The sequence below is a fragment of the Mixophyes fleayi genome, chromosome 5 (assembly GCF_038048845.1).
Source record: "Mixophyes fleayi isolate aMixFle1 chromosome 5, aMixFle1.hap1, whole genome shotgun sequence".
NCBI lineage: Eukaryota > Metazoa > Chordata > Amphibia > Anura > Limnodynastidae > Mixophyes > Mixophyes fleayi.
In genome coordinates, this window is record NC_134406.1 from 252,203,977 (window position 1) to 252,218,281 (window position 14,305).

Sequence of the window (14,305 nt, forward strand, 5' to 3'; positions counted from 1 at the left end):
CTTACACTAAAATCTTTTGTAGAGATAGTGATTCTTATTCCCTCCTAATATTGTTTATATTTTGTATACTTAAAATTTCAAATACTTTTGATTAATATGAAGTAATGAACATCTGGAAAGTCGCATGTTGTCTACCTCCGTCCTAGCTAGATGAAGAATAAGAAGTAGATAACTGACATATATACACTTCCAGTGGTTGAAGTGGGGGTGTATACGGTGGTATGTAACACTGCCACTTCTACCGCTCCCATTGTACAACCATCATATTCCATTCACTTACATTTTTCATACCGCCACTTCTAAATTTCCACTTCGACCACTGTTCATTCACTGTAAAATTAATTTGTAATATGCAAACATAACCCACACATCCTTTGCATGTTTAAACTGATTGCCCAGTTTTTATTTAGTCATTGCTATTAATTTCAATACAGAACACATAAAAGAAATCCCATTGTAAAAAAATAAAAGGCTATAGTCCACACATATGATAAAAAAATTGTTCTTTAATTTTTAACGTGTATAAAGTACAACATATCAAATACTGTGCAAATATATATATATATTTGAAATAGCCACAAAATGCCTCTTACATTAATGGTCAACATTAAATCTATGTGCACATCCATTACAAGAATGAATATTTAAAGCTTTAGAACATCCACAAGAAAACATTGGATGCCTTTTAAAGTGTATTTGTCGCCTACAACAACTTAAGAACAGCCACTTTGTACACGGGGTAAGTAGCCAGGAGAGCTCAGCCAATTAGTTTACTAGGAATTGATGACATCACAGAGGAGATGAGCTTAGCCTAGTAAATTTACTGGATACGTACTGGTCCGGTCCACAAATTGGCTGCTTCCCGTGTGTGTAGGGGACTTTTTTTATTAACATTTGTGACCAAAGTGCAACTGAAAAGAGGGAGCAGGTGGGGGGGCAAACAAGCACACATACAAACCTCTAAACCAGTGTTGGCTAACCTGTGACACTCCAGGTGTTGTGAAACTACAAGTCCCAGCATACCCTTCCAGCAATAAAGTGCTATATATTGGCAAAGCATGCTGGGACTTGTAGTTTCACAAACACCTGGAGTGTCACAGGGCAGCCAACACTGCTCTAAACAGATTAAAAATAAAGATGCACTTTAAGCAACTGAAACCTGCAGCTTCCTTTCTTACTTTAGTACATCAAATTAGGTAGTAATCATCTGGTAAACATTGAGCTTAGGGGGGAGGGAGATACAAACTGTACCTTTACCCCGTAAGATGCTTCACTTAAACATACACTGACACGCAGTAGCATCGCCAGTGAAAAATGCAAGTGTATTGTAGACGTGTACCTGTTCTGAATACATATATGTGGATAATATATTATATGTTTGCTACTGCATTAGAGCTGCAACAGCGTGCTGCGTACAATGCAGGAATACTCTGACGACTCACTTTTTGCTATTTGACAAAGGAGAAATTCTGTGTTTCAAGCATCGTTTGAACAAAAACTATCCAAACTAGAAGTTTCTAACAATACGAAAAAGTCACTTTTTTTTTAGAATAAAGTTACAAAACATGGGCATACAAGTTGCCAGCTTATAAAAAAAATGGGAAGTGAATTTCAACTAGCCGAGTGGAACAGATATAAGGCAGTTTACCTTCACATTCCCTAACTGCATGTAAGCTCCCAGAATATATGAAAGGAGATTGTTCTATAAAAGGAAAGAGTGCAAAAGAGTTAGACGCAAATCTTTAAAAAGTATCATTTCTTATGGAATCGTTGTAATGTCCATTTGACGTTCTCAAAAATATTCTCAATATAGACATTTGCGTTTTACAAAATGATATATTATTCTTAAAAAAAAAATAAAATCAAAAATCGATGTTTTTACAATTCCCGTCTCCGTGTGTTTGGCAGTGTTTCCTAGTCCTGACCATTGCTTACGACTCCTGAAATCGCTTCACTTACCAATGTCAAAAGGAAAATTACAATTCACTAAGTAGGTTTCCAAATGGAATGGCATTAAGATACCCATGGAGTTAGGTTACTAGTAATATTAAAGGTAATCAGTTTATTGAAATCACACTTAAGTGAAAGAAACAAGAAAGTAAAGCTCTACTTTAATATGAGTTACCTGCATTTGATCTGGAGGATAACTTATAAACATTACACTAGTTACCATTCCTGAGAAGAACTATGAAACCACCCCATAATAAGGATATATATTATATCAGGTGAGTCGCTCACTCCCTTGCCATTGTTACATTTGAAGTAGACGTTACTGAACGCACAATACCGCAATTACTGATATTGTTAACAGAGAAGTGTAACTATCCAAAGAACATTTTATGCACGTTAAATACTCTATTTTACTAGAACCCTTAGCAGGTCAGGTGGCTATTGCTAGTCAATAACTGGCATTGCTAACCACAACTTATTTCAGGAAACGACAAGCCAGACCACCATGTAGTAGCCTAAATGAAGCCACTTTTACCAAGTTAGTATTAACTAGCTTACGTAGCTATGTAAGCGGTACTAGTAGCAATCAGCTACAACTTAATCACAACGCATACCATCCCGGCAACATTATCAACCCGACAGTGTTACGCAAACTGTCTGCACTTCACATTCTTCTCCAGTGCAAAAAGAAAACAAAATAAAAAAAACGAAAAAACAAAAAAAAAAAAAAAAAAAAAAACATAATAGGAACCAAGTCCTCAATGTGTTTTCACTGTTGCTGCCGCCTTTCCTGCACGGACCACGATGGAAACGTGGTCCTAACCAGGTTCGCATCCGTAATGGAGTGGAGGTGATTCGTCATCGTGGTGGTGGTGAACACGGACAACCCATGAACTTTGAGCCGAGAGTAGCAAGCTCTACGGGGACCCTCACTGGACAGGAGCCGAGGCCTGCAGCATAGCGGCATCGCTTAACCTGCTCACTTCCATCTGCCAAGCGGGGAGCTTTTTGGTTGAGAGGTGCCGCCGTGCGTGCTTGGTCAAGTGATCGCTGCGCATGAACCGGCGGTCACATTTGGGACATGCAAATTTCTTCTCTCCTGTGTGCGTTCGACGGTGGCGAGACAGTTCATCAGAGCGAGCAAATTTTCGGTCGCAACCTTCCCAACTACAGCTGAAAGGTTTTTCTCCTGTGAATAAAAAAAAACATCAAAGTGTGTCAGCTAAATCCCAATAACTTTTATGCACAAAATCCATATCCGATTTACTTATTCTGTGCAATATAAACACGTTTGGCTCAATGCTTAAAAATACCTACAACTAAATAAAATTCCATGTAAACATTGCTTTCATGCTGTATTATAATATACCGCATAGACAGTTTCAGCGGTTACGGAAAAAAATAGACGGAGACCAATCTTCTAATTGCCAATAACTGGATAAGTTGTGTCATTATAATTGTTATCCTTGTTAAATAGATGCACAATTGGATGGAATATTTATTAATAATTCAGTAGATTCGGAAACTGTGCCTGGATTCTATTTAAGACAAGAACAAAATTGTTGTATGAACTCTTGTTTTATATAGAGGTATGTTTAACTTCCCCAATCTTCCTGCATCAGAATGACAGCAGCCTCAAGTCACTAGTCTGTGCTGTTGGGAGACCCTGCTCCTTCCACTATCTACCTGGCCCCCAACCCCCGCCATCATCATGCCGCTTGGGTGTTTACACTGCTTGCAACGTGCAGAGTATAAGACAAGATAATTACAAGAGTATAAGTGCCGTGAATATGTGGGCAGTGTGGGCACTGTGCCTAGGCTTTAGAGAAAATAGTTTTCATTGCCAAGAAGCTTACCTGTATGAGTTCTCATGTGTGCCTTTAGGTGGGAGCTCTTGAAGTAGGTCTTCCCACAGCCATGCTGGCTACAGATATGACTTCTAATTCGGGATGCATCCATGTGAGAGGTAACTTTTCCTTCAGAAGGTGCAACTCCCGGCGCAGGGGCAATTGGCGACAGTCTGGTACTGCTGGACCCAACAGTCTTTGTATTGTGCACTACAGGCTGTGGCATTACAAACATCACTCTCCCATTAGGCACCTGAGTTCCCATATAAAACAACGGCTGCATGACAGCTGGTGGCTGAGCGGGAGTGTTGGTTACTACCGTGGTCACCAGAGAATTGTTAGAAGAAAAAGGAACCACTTGACAAAAGACGGGCACCTGCGGCACAGTATTTGCAGCTATCGGTGTGGAAACGATCAGTGGTGGCGATGGGATCTGCACTGGGATAAAGCAGGCATCGGAAGTACTTGTTTTGCTATTACAAGTCTGGAGAGCAGTAGGGGGCGCCACCGGTACTTCTTCAGTCTTGATAGGCTTCGGATCACACCTTTTATTTACAACCTTTTGCACAGCCACCCCGGGTACACTTTTCTGCTGAGCGCTGCCGCTGCTTACGACGTGCCCATCAAAATTCTTTGGCATAACCGGATGCGGACTGTAGAGCTGCGCGTCGGCAGTATGGCGGATGACGCTGGTGACGTGGGCTTTCTGGTGGCTTACCGAATTGTTTTCTACTAAACCTTGGCCTGAATTACTAGGAGGCCTGCTCTGTTCAGTGACTGGTGCTGGAGATATAGGCTTGATGCCTGGGGAAGGTGACATTTCAAACTCCGAAGGACTGTACGGTGGGGTTAGGCACTGTAATAAAAGAAAAAGAACGATTGGCTCATCGGACAACTGCGTATAAATTACATACCTAAATGACACTATATAGAGTTTTTACACATTTAACGAACAGGTCCAAGCAATATACTGCAGCACAATTGCGCAATAAAATTTTGTAAACAGCCAAAACACTTACAAAGGCCGGCATGGTGTTGAAATCTGTTGAGATCACGCTGTCCTCGTTCTCAGACAGATCAGATGCCGGAGTAATTGGCCTCAAATCACTGTAAAGTTTGGACTCAGGCTTCCAGCGACTGCTCATGTACATGAGGGCTTCCACCGCCTCAAAGTGGCCCTTCTCTGAAGATTTCCAGGGCGCTCCTTCGCATCGTTGGCTTCCAGATACTCCCATATTGTCTATCTACAGTAAAAAAAAAAAATGACAGCAAAAATAGTTAATAAGAAAACCCCCAAACATCATCATCATCATTTATTTATATAGCGCCAACATATTCCGTAGCGCTTACAAACATTCAGTTGTACACACTTTTAGATTATTATTATTATAGCAATTTATTTCTAGGGCACAATAGTTCTATGGATTGTGTATATAGAGACAGGAGAGTACAACTGATTTGTAGAGTTATGGGTGGCTCAGTGGTTGGCACTTCTGCCTCACAGCACTGGGGTCATGAGTTCGATTCCCGACCATGACTTTATCTGTGTGGAGTTTGTATGTTCTCCCTGTGTTTGCGTGGGTTTCCTCCGGGTGCTCCAGGTTTCCTCACACACTCCTAAAAACATACTGGTAGGTTAAATGGCTGCTATAAAAAAAACAAAAAAAAAACATAGTCTCTCCCTGTCTTGTCTTCCTCTCTGTCTGTGTCTATATTAGGGAATTTAGACTGTAAGCTCCAATGGGGCAGGGACTGATGTGAACGAGTTCTCTGTACAGCGCTGCGGAATTAGTGGCGCTATATAAATAAATGATGATGATAGTTAGTAAAAAACATTGTTAACACAAAGCAACATATTCTATTCTGCATTTTGTATAAACAGGAAATTTAAAAAAAAAAACAAGTTGTCAAAATTTGCATTACAACTTTTACTTTCAACTTTATTGTTTAATAATATATTATATTCCATTTATTTTGTTTTCTAAATACACACATAGGATTTCAATTGGAGTTTGTTTTAATCCACTCATTATAAGGCTTTACATAAACAATAAAGGGATTTTGCACATTTTTTAAATGGAATTGTGCTGTAAAGAATGTTCCCCCCACCCCAGTGGGATAAGGGTGATGAGACACATTACACCCAGCGACATCACGTACGCCCTCAAGTTACTCTCCCACCCCGGTTACACAAACATACCGCTGCCGCGCCGCAGCCAATCAGCGCCCTCGACAACGCCCATTGGCTGGCGAGGACGCCCATGCCGTGCAGCGATTGGACGCCAGACCCCGGGGCGGGCACGTGAACGAAGCGTGATCAGCTGCTGCGCTACAACACTCGCGAAGCGTGAACCCGGAGACTCGCTGCCTCGGCAACCTTTCACCTAGTTTCTGCTGAAGGGCGCGCTCCCGACCCACACATTATATATACTCAGAGAGGCGCGCGCGCGCGCGTCTCCGCACGCGTGGACGCGCCCTGCAGCGCCGCTTATACAAAGTGATGCTATGAAAAACAAAAAGTTATCTAACCCAATAGTGGAAGACATTTAATATTGCTGTTCAGTGCTCAGAATCACAACCTGTGCATCATCCAACCAGACTAATTATGACGTTTATTTGGAAGTTGTCAAAAACTCTGTAAAAGGAATAATGGAGCCAATTAGCAGTAATGCCCAGGGCAAGCCGTGCTATAAATAGCTGAAAACCAAAACAATCACCCTAGATAATAAGTAGGTGCTACAGATAATCTATCACTTGCACTGGACACCATTCATTTTGGTCAGATAAACAACTCCCTAATGTTTGCAGAATATAAGCCAACACCTGTATTTGTTTCCACTTTTCAATTAAGATCGGTGCTGGTCATCCGAGTTTCTGTAGGTTGCACAATGTTTGCTATTACAATATATATATATATATATATATATACTGCTGCTGGTATTAGGGAGTATAAGCAATCAATGCCACATTTCTTCCTAACATGCCTTATAAGATACCACCTCTGCTAGGGAGATCACTGTCACCAAACCCCACCACATGCATCATATCAGGCTTGGAGAACCGGTGACTTTCCAGCTGTGGAACTACAAGTATCAGCATGCAGGATTTGCAGTTCCTCTATAACCAGAGAACCACAGATCGCCTACTTGTACATTATAAGCCGGTATCACAACGGTTGCCTATGGCAGGACTCATTTCAGCATCAACATTTCCCCAACATCATTTGCAATAGGGGGGTCACGGTTTACCCCTAATATATATATATATATATATATATATATATATATATATATATATATCCCCAGCATTTGTTATCCTATAAATTGCAGTAAGAAGGTGACTTACCCTGCTGTGCAAGTGATGAGAAGTGTAGCTGAGCATTGCTTGTTGCATACAGTGAGTGTCTATTGCTGGAGGAGACTGCGCTGCAGTGTTCTCTGCTACTTCTATCTATCTCCTTCCTCTGCTTCCCAGCTGCTCCATTCAGATTGTACTGAAGCTCACACAACGTAGTGCTGGGCGGGGAGAGCCGCCGCCAATCAGCGCCAAAGGTGTGTAGGGCGAGGGCCAATCAGCGGTGAGGCCGCGCGTGATCAGCTGCTGCTAAGCGGCGTGGTAGAGCGGGAGTCAGTGCGTGGTACACAAACCCCCCTCCAGGCCCTGAGTGTGGCCTGGGAAGTCCCTGGGTGATGCTGCATCCCCGGTATCCTCACTCACACACAGGAGGGTGGGAGGGTTCATGACTAATGGTCACGTCTTTATTCCCTTCCCCCCTCACTGAGACCACAAAGTCTATATAAAAACTGGCTATGTAATCCCTTGTCCCACTCTCTGCCTCCACCCAGCCTTTGTCTGTGGTGAAATACACGTGCAATTCGTGCCTGTGTGCATGGGATCAAGGGCAACCTTTCCTGTCGGGCAAATAAGCCATTTTGCTGTGGTACCTAGACATTATTATTATTATTATTATTATTACTACCATTTACTTATATAGCGCAACTAATTCCGCAGCGCTGTACAGAGAACTCACTCACATCAGTCCCTGCCCCATTGGGGCTTACAGTCTAAATTCCCTAATATACACACAGATTAGGGTCAATTTGATAGCAGCCAATTAACCTACCAGTATGTTTTTGGAGTGTGGGAGGAAACTGGAGCACCCGGAGGAAACCCATGCAAACACAGGGAGAACATACAAACTCCACACAGATAAGTCCCATGGTCGGGAATTGAACTCATGACCCCAGTGCTGTGAGGCAGAAGTGTTAACCACTTAGCCGCCGTGCATTATATTACATTTCTCATAGGGGTGTGGACCAAAGATGTGATATTTATTCCCTATCATTAATACAAACTAGAAAATGGCAGTAAAATTGGATAGAAACACACTGGTGCTTTCTTGGAGGGGAACGGGGGTCAACGGCGGACACTCTGTTAACCCCAATGCGTTCATTTGTAACTCCAGTAAATAGAGCAGGCAGCGTCCAAAGTACCGCAGTAACGCAAATGGTCCCAACCAAGGGGTTTAATCTCCATGCCCCTTTCCAACGCTAGTGAAAGCAGGATATTTACATCAGGGGGTAAGGGGCCTTTATTTCTGTGTTGCGTTGCTCTGAAGTGTATTCAGCCACATCAGAATACACTTCAAATTAGGAACATAGTTTCCTATTATCTTAAACCAATGGTTACAGCGTTAAATGCCAACTCAGGGTGAATGATTAAAGCAGAAAAGCTGTACTTTGTGTATATGTTTACTAGTTTAAAGATCCATAGCTACCTATGTAGTTAATATGGGTTTTTTTTGCATGGTAAAGGCATGAAACCTGATAAATTAAATTAATAGTTAAGAAATCTGTTCACTGTGCACTGTAACTATCTAAAAATGCTTTGAATACCTGCAGTGCTTTATTGCATTTCAAACAACATATTAAAAGTCATAGGCCACTGCTGCAGTGTTGGCTAACCTGTGACACTCCAGGGGGCTAGATTTACTAAACTGCAGGTTTGAAAAAGTGGGGATGTTGCCTATAGCAACCAATCAGATTCTAGCTTTCATTTATTTAGTGCCTTCTACAAAATTATAGCTAGAATCTGGTTGCTATAGGCAACATCCCCACTTTTTCAAACCCACAGCTTAGTAAATCGAGCCCCAGGTGTTGTGAAACTACAAGTCCCAGCATGCTTTACCAATATATAGCAGCTTATTGCTGGAAGGGTATGCTGGGACTTGTAGTTTCACAACACCTGGAGTGTCACAGGTTAGCCAACACTGTCATAGGGGGTCTATTTAACAAGTGGTAAAGATCTACTATGCGGGCAAAAGGTTCTCTCCTGTTTCCTAATTAACAAAGGGTTAATGCAGAGGAAACCTTACCCTATGTATCGGCTCCTGCCTAGGTGCCCATAGACCTCTATGGGCACAGCGGTATTATACAATTTAATTGGCTTCAAAGCAAGGTAACGCCATCTCAGAATGTCGTTACTAGCCTTTAACTTGGGATCCAGCTGAAGCCTCTACGTCTTTGCTGGATCCCTCACCGGGTCAAAGCACTATACACGTGCCGATGTCAGCCCCCACGCACATAGTACTTCCCAGAAGTGCTGGTATGAAAATGTAATGGGAATGTAAGTAAATGAAATTCGGTAGTTTTACATTAAGGCAGCAGTAGAAGTGGTGGTATGTACCAATGTATACACCCCCACTTCCACCACTGATAGTTTCTCCTTTTGTCATAAGTGTTTGGCTGCCAGTGAATGGGAAAACTCCATTGTTGAGGAGGGGGGTCTTCGCCGAGGCTCCCACATAAGCCCCTGGCATGGTAAATAGATGTGATACAATATTCTATATTGCAATATACAGCAATACATAATGATAATTACCGCCGCCCACTGGCCCAAACGATAAATAGACACCATTGTTGGATATTAACAAATAAGCTATGTAATCACTGGTTAAACATTAGCATCATTGTAGAGATCACAATTTATATTTACCTAGCCTATCAATTCACTAGAAATTAGTGACATCACAAAGGCACTTTGGGAATATTGGTTTAGCTTAAACATTTATTGACCTAAAGGACTGTTTAGTAAGAAAGTACATGTGAGGAATTACTTGGTAAATAATTACATTAAAAAGCAATCTTATATATAAAAATCATTGGTCTGTTTGTCTGGTTATGCATTCGGACACCTCTGCACCGATTGGGATGAAACCAACGCGAGGTGGTCCAGTTGGTTCCTGGCCAGGCTTTATGGGTGTTAGGGTCCCAATCAGACCTTCAGTTGGTCTACACTGGGCAGAACTTTGACCTGGGGAGCCTGTTCTGAGCCTGCATTTGGACATCCCTGCACTGATTGGGATGATTCCAACGCAAGGTGGTCCAGTTGGATCCTGGCCAGGCTTTAGGGGTGTTAGGGTCCCAGTCAGACCTTCGGTTGGTCTACACGAGCAGAACTTTGACCCGAGGAGCCTGTTCTGAGCCTGCATTTGAACATCCCTGCATTTGAACATCCCTGCATTGATTGGGATGAAACCAATGCGAGGTGGAACAGTTGGGTCCTGGCCAAGCTTTAGAGAGTTTGGGTCCCATTCAGACCTTCGGTTGGTCTACACTGGGCAGAACTTTAACCCAGGGAGCCTGTTCTGAGCCTGCATTTGGACATCCCTGCACTGATTGGGATGATTCCAACGCAAGGTGGTCCAGTTGTATCCTGGCCAGGTTTTAGGGGGCTTAGGGTCCCAGTCTGACTTTCCGTTGGTGTACGCTGGGCAGAACCTTCCACTGGATGGATGTGGATGAAAACTTCACAGACTGGTAACATTGAATCCCAGAAGGCATACTAGGGGGTTGAGGTTCCCGGTCGGACCTTTAGTTGGTGTACACTGGGCAGAACTTTGACCCGGGGCCTTCCACTAGATGGATGACATTTAATATAAAAGCAAAAATGACACTGGGCAGCCACCTCATGGGTGTGTTGGAAGAGCTGCTAAACTGCTAATTATTTTTAAATGGTTGACAATTACATCCAACTCATTGATAACTTAATAACTTGAAGATTTAAACCCGGGCAACGCCAGGTACTTCAGCTAGTTGGAAATAAAGTTAAAAATGTTTTGTTAGAAGAAAAGTGTTGACACTCACTGGATTAGTGTAGTGTATAAGGCATTGTACTGTAGCATGGTGCACAAAAGAAAAAATATTTAATGTATAGCTAGATATTACACATTTGAAAACGTATGTATTACCTTCTTTTTGAAAAAAAATAATTTATAATTCATAAGGTATTTATCCTTTACCTAAAGGTGGCCACAGGTGTGCTGATCATTTGTCCTGAGCGTCAAAAGTCAGGATCAGTATTTAATTTGGACACGTGTAGGGTCCAAATTGGACAAGATCTGGTCTAAATTGGGGTCTGTTATAGCGAAAGTTGACCATAGACTCGAACGATATAGCAGTCATCTTCCGACCAATATTACCAACAGGCCTGATAATAGCCTGATTGATAATGGATTATTATCGAGCATTGCAGTAAATTTGGGTCCTTACGCTGGGATCCCAGCCCACTTGGCCAATTTGTGCCGATAGTGCAGCATGTGTGGCCAACATAACACGTGCTGTCTTAAGTTCATTTGCAATCTGCAGAACAAAAGGGTGTTTGTGCTTTGGAATCTTGCAATTAGATGTGAGACAGTTTCTCCATATTTGGTTCCTTGTATTCAACCAACCAATCAGACTTTTTTTCCAGGGACAGTCCAAAGTTTTTAAGATTTGTCCCAGGAAACTGTTGTCCCTGTAAAAGTCCCCATTATACATACTGACGAACTACAAATGACAATGCCTTTTATTTTTGTTATTTGATACTATAATATACCTATATATACAATAATTGGTGTATAACTAAGTGCGGAAGGTATACTTGTCTTTGACTTTCACGGCAATTGTCTACCTGTGTACCTCTTTCTTTACCAATTCTCACTGCTCCAACATCAAGTGCTGTGGCACGAGACCACAAAGGCATAACATAATGCCAATCATGTAGTATATTCTGAAGGGGTCTTATGTTATGACAATAAGCCCTTTATTCCAGGACATGACCACACATATTCAGTATAAAGATTCACTAAGTTGATGGTTGTGTTTTCTTAAATATTCCATTAAGTGACTCTGTTAGACAAGAGGAAAGAGAATAAAGGGTACATCGTATTTATCATATCAAAGTATATATGAAGGTTACCACATTTTGTTTTGATGACCATGAGATAAAAAGATATGTGTAAGGTCATAATAAGCTGAAAAGAAACCACGGCCTTAGCAAACTGCGCAGTGTCATTTTATAACCCGCTGTCATCCAGCTCACTGCAGAGCTCCAAAAAGGACTGAGTTTGACCCGTTGCCATTAAGTTGCAGTATGTCTTCCTAAGTCTTTCCACTTTCCGCTTTGGCCAAACGTAGACAGGTTTAATGAAAGTTTGTGACTTTTCTAAAACATACTTGCCAAATTTTCCTCGTTGGCTTCAGGAAGATCCCGGGGGAGGCGGGGCCTGATGATTCACATAATTTTGGCCCCGCCCCCTAATTGGTTGTCACAATTTTGGGCAATTACAGCAGGGGCTAAGATGACACAATATTTGTATCATTAAGCCCCCCACACCACCACTTATCTATTGCGGGGGCGAGATCCGGGAGGTTGCCCTGCTCTCCCGTGAGCCCAGGCGGTCTCCCAGAAATGCGGGAGTCTCCCAGACATTCCTGGAGAGTAGGCAACTATGCGTTAAAGAAAAGCAGCTAATGAATCTCTAGAGACTGAAGTGTCTTTAACATTTCTGTCTCCATTACTGAAGTCATGTTGTCTTAACTGTCAGTCTTTGATTAAATCTTGGTCTCCATGAAAATGGCCACCTCCATAGGCATCAATACATGGACATAGGACATAATTTCTGAACTGTGTCATCATGCCACAGATGGCGAAGCCAACCACGCCTTGTACTGGCTCAGCATCAGGGAGAATGCCAGACTCTTCAGGGAGTGAGGTAGATCACCCCTATTTCAGGGAGTTGGCAAGTATGTTCTAAAATCAGTGCATGACTAAATCAGGGCTTGGACATATAGGGGGTGTAGCTATCAGTAGTGGGTGTTATTTAGTCCCAATTATTTTGTACACATGTTAAGAGGTGTGAGTATGTGTGTATGTGTCCCAATTTATTTTCATGTGTATACTGGCATATATGTAGGAAAGTTGTTTTTAGTTCAGCGCTACAATGGTGCAAGCACAAGGGGGTTGTGTATCAATGCATATCAATTACTGTCTAGTTTGTTGCAATGCTTCTGCCCAGGGTGTAAGATTCAATCCTTGTAAAATTTGGGGGAATACACTCAGGAACCCAAACCCAAACAGAGCTTTACTGCGCATGTACTGGCTGTAGTGTACTCCATCAGTGTTATCTATGTATGTTCTTCTGTCCCTCTGTGACTACACCTGTGTTACTGTCCACATATGTCTGTAATGCACATAGGTACACCCTGGGATAATCCACAGAGCACATGCACAGGCATCCAAGCAGCACAAATATTTGGCATGCTCAGAGTGCCAATCCACATATAGATAATATGAGTTGTAGGGTCACAGAACACTCAGTGGAACTTCTAGGGTTCAGAATACTTTTATACAGGATTTATTCTTCCTATATAAACGTCACTTTCTCTAAAGACTATTGATCATATGCCACGCTCTTCTACTTTGTGCAATTACATATTACTTTGTTATAAACATGTACTATCCAGTACATGGGTGCCAAGCACTCAGCACCCCGTTTACCATGTTTCTGTTAATGTCTGTCCCACAATCTTAGGGGTAAATGTATCAAGCTGTGAGTTTGTGTTTGGTTTGAAAATGGGAGATGTTGCCTATAGCAACCAATCAGGTTCTACTTATCATTTTGTAGAATGTACTAAATAAATGCTAACTAAAATCTGATTGGTTGCTATAGGCAACATCTCCACTTTTCAAACCCAACACAAACTCGCAGCTTGATTTATTTACCCCCTTAGTCCCTGACTGTTCTCAGAAATATATAGCTTATTATACTAGACTTTTTCTACTTTTTTCTACCTCCTTCTTATACCTCCTCCTAAATCGTCAAAGCTGGGAGCTATAAACACAGTACACTGTTCTGTTACACGGTGTAACACTATTTACTCTCAGTATGTATAACACTGTACCGCACAACCCAGTTAGCAAAAACGGAGATTAAAGAAAATTATAACAGACTCAATTAAATAATATCATTAAGGTGTGGTGCTGCTGTGTATAATTTATTTTGTTTGTATTTTTATTTTGTATAACCTATAAATTAGTCAGATTGATAGTGAAATACTTTGGGAGAGGACCGTAAACACATCAAACATGCGATTGCTGTGCCCAGCTGCATACTTGTGTCGGTACAAAGATGAGACAGGTATATTTGTGGACTTTTGCAGTTTGTCTACTATTTAATTCCCCAGTGC

The 14,305-nt window shown here is 41.8% G+C and overlaps 1 protein-coding gene across 1 annotated transcript; it reads right to left on the reverse strand.

The window, feature by feature from the left end:
- Window positions 1-486: 486 nt before the first annotated feature.
- On the reverse strand, window positions 487-7,289 carry KLF10 (KLF transcription factor 10). The gene is made up of 4 exons (XM_075213912.1): window positions 7,143-7,289; window positions 4,817-5,041; window positions 3,807-4,653; window positions 487-3,139 (listed from the first exon to the last, which is right to left on the reverse strand). The coding sequence occupies exons 1-4, from the start codon at window positions 7,188-7,190 to the stop codon at window positions 2,880-2,882; spliced, it is 1,380 nt and encodes a 459-aa protein (XP_075070013.1). The 5' UTR covers window positions 7,191-7,289; the 3' UTR covers window positions 487-2,879.
- Between the last annotated feature and the right edge of the window lie 7,016 nt (window positions 7,290-14,305).

Coding starts and splice junctions, on each gene's coding strand:
- KLF10 (XM_075213912.1), bottom strand. CDS start 7,190: ATGCAACAAGCAATGCTCAGCTACACTTCTCATCACTTGCACAGCAGG. Junction 5,042..7,142: donor CTCATCACTTGCACAGCAGG/GTAAGTCACCTT, acceptor TTTTTACTGTAG/ATAGACAATATGGGAGTATC. Junction 3,140..3,806: donor ACACATGAGAACTCATACAG/GTAAGCTTCTTG, acceptor TTTTATTCACAG/GAGAAAAACCTTTCAGCTGT.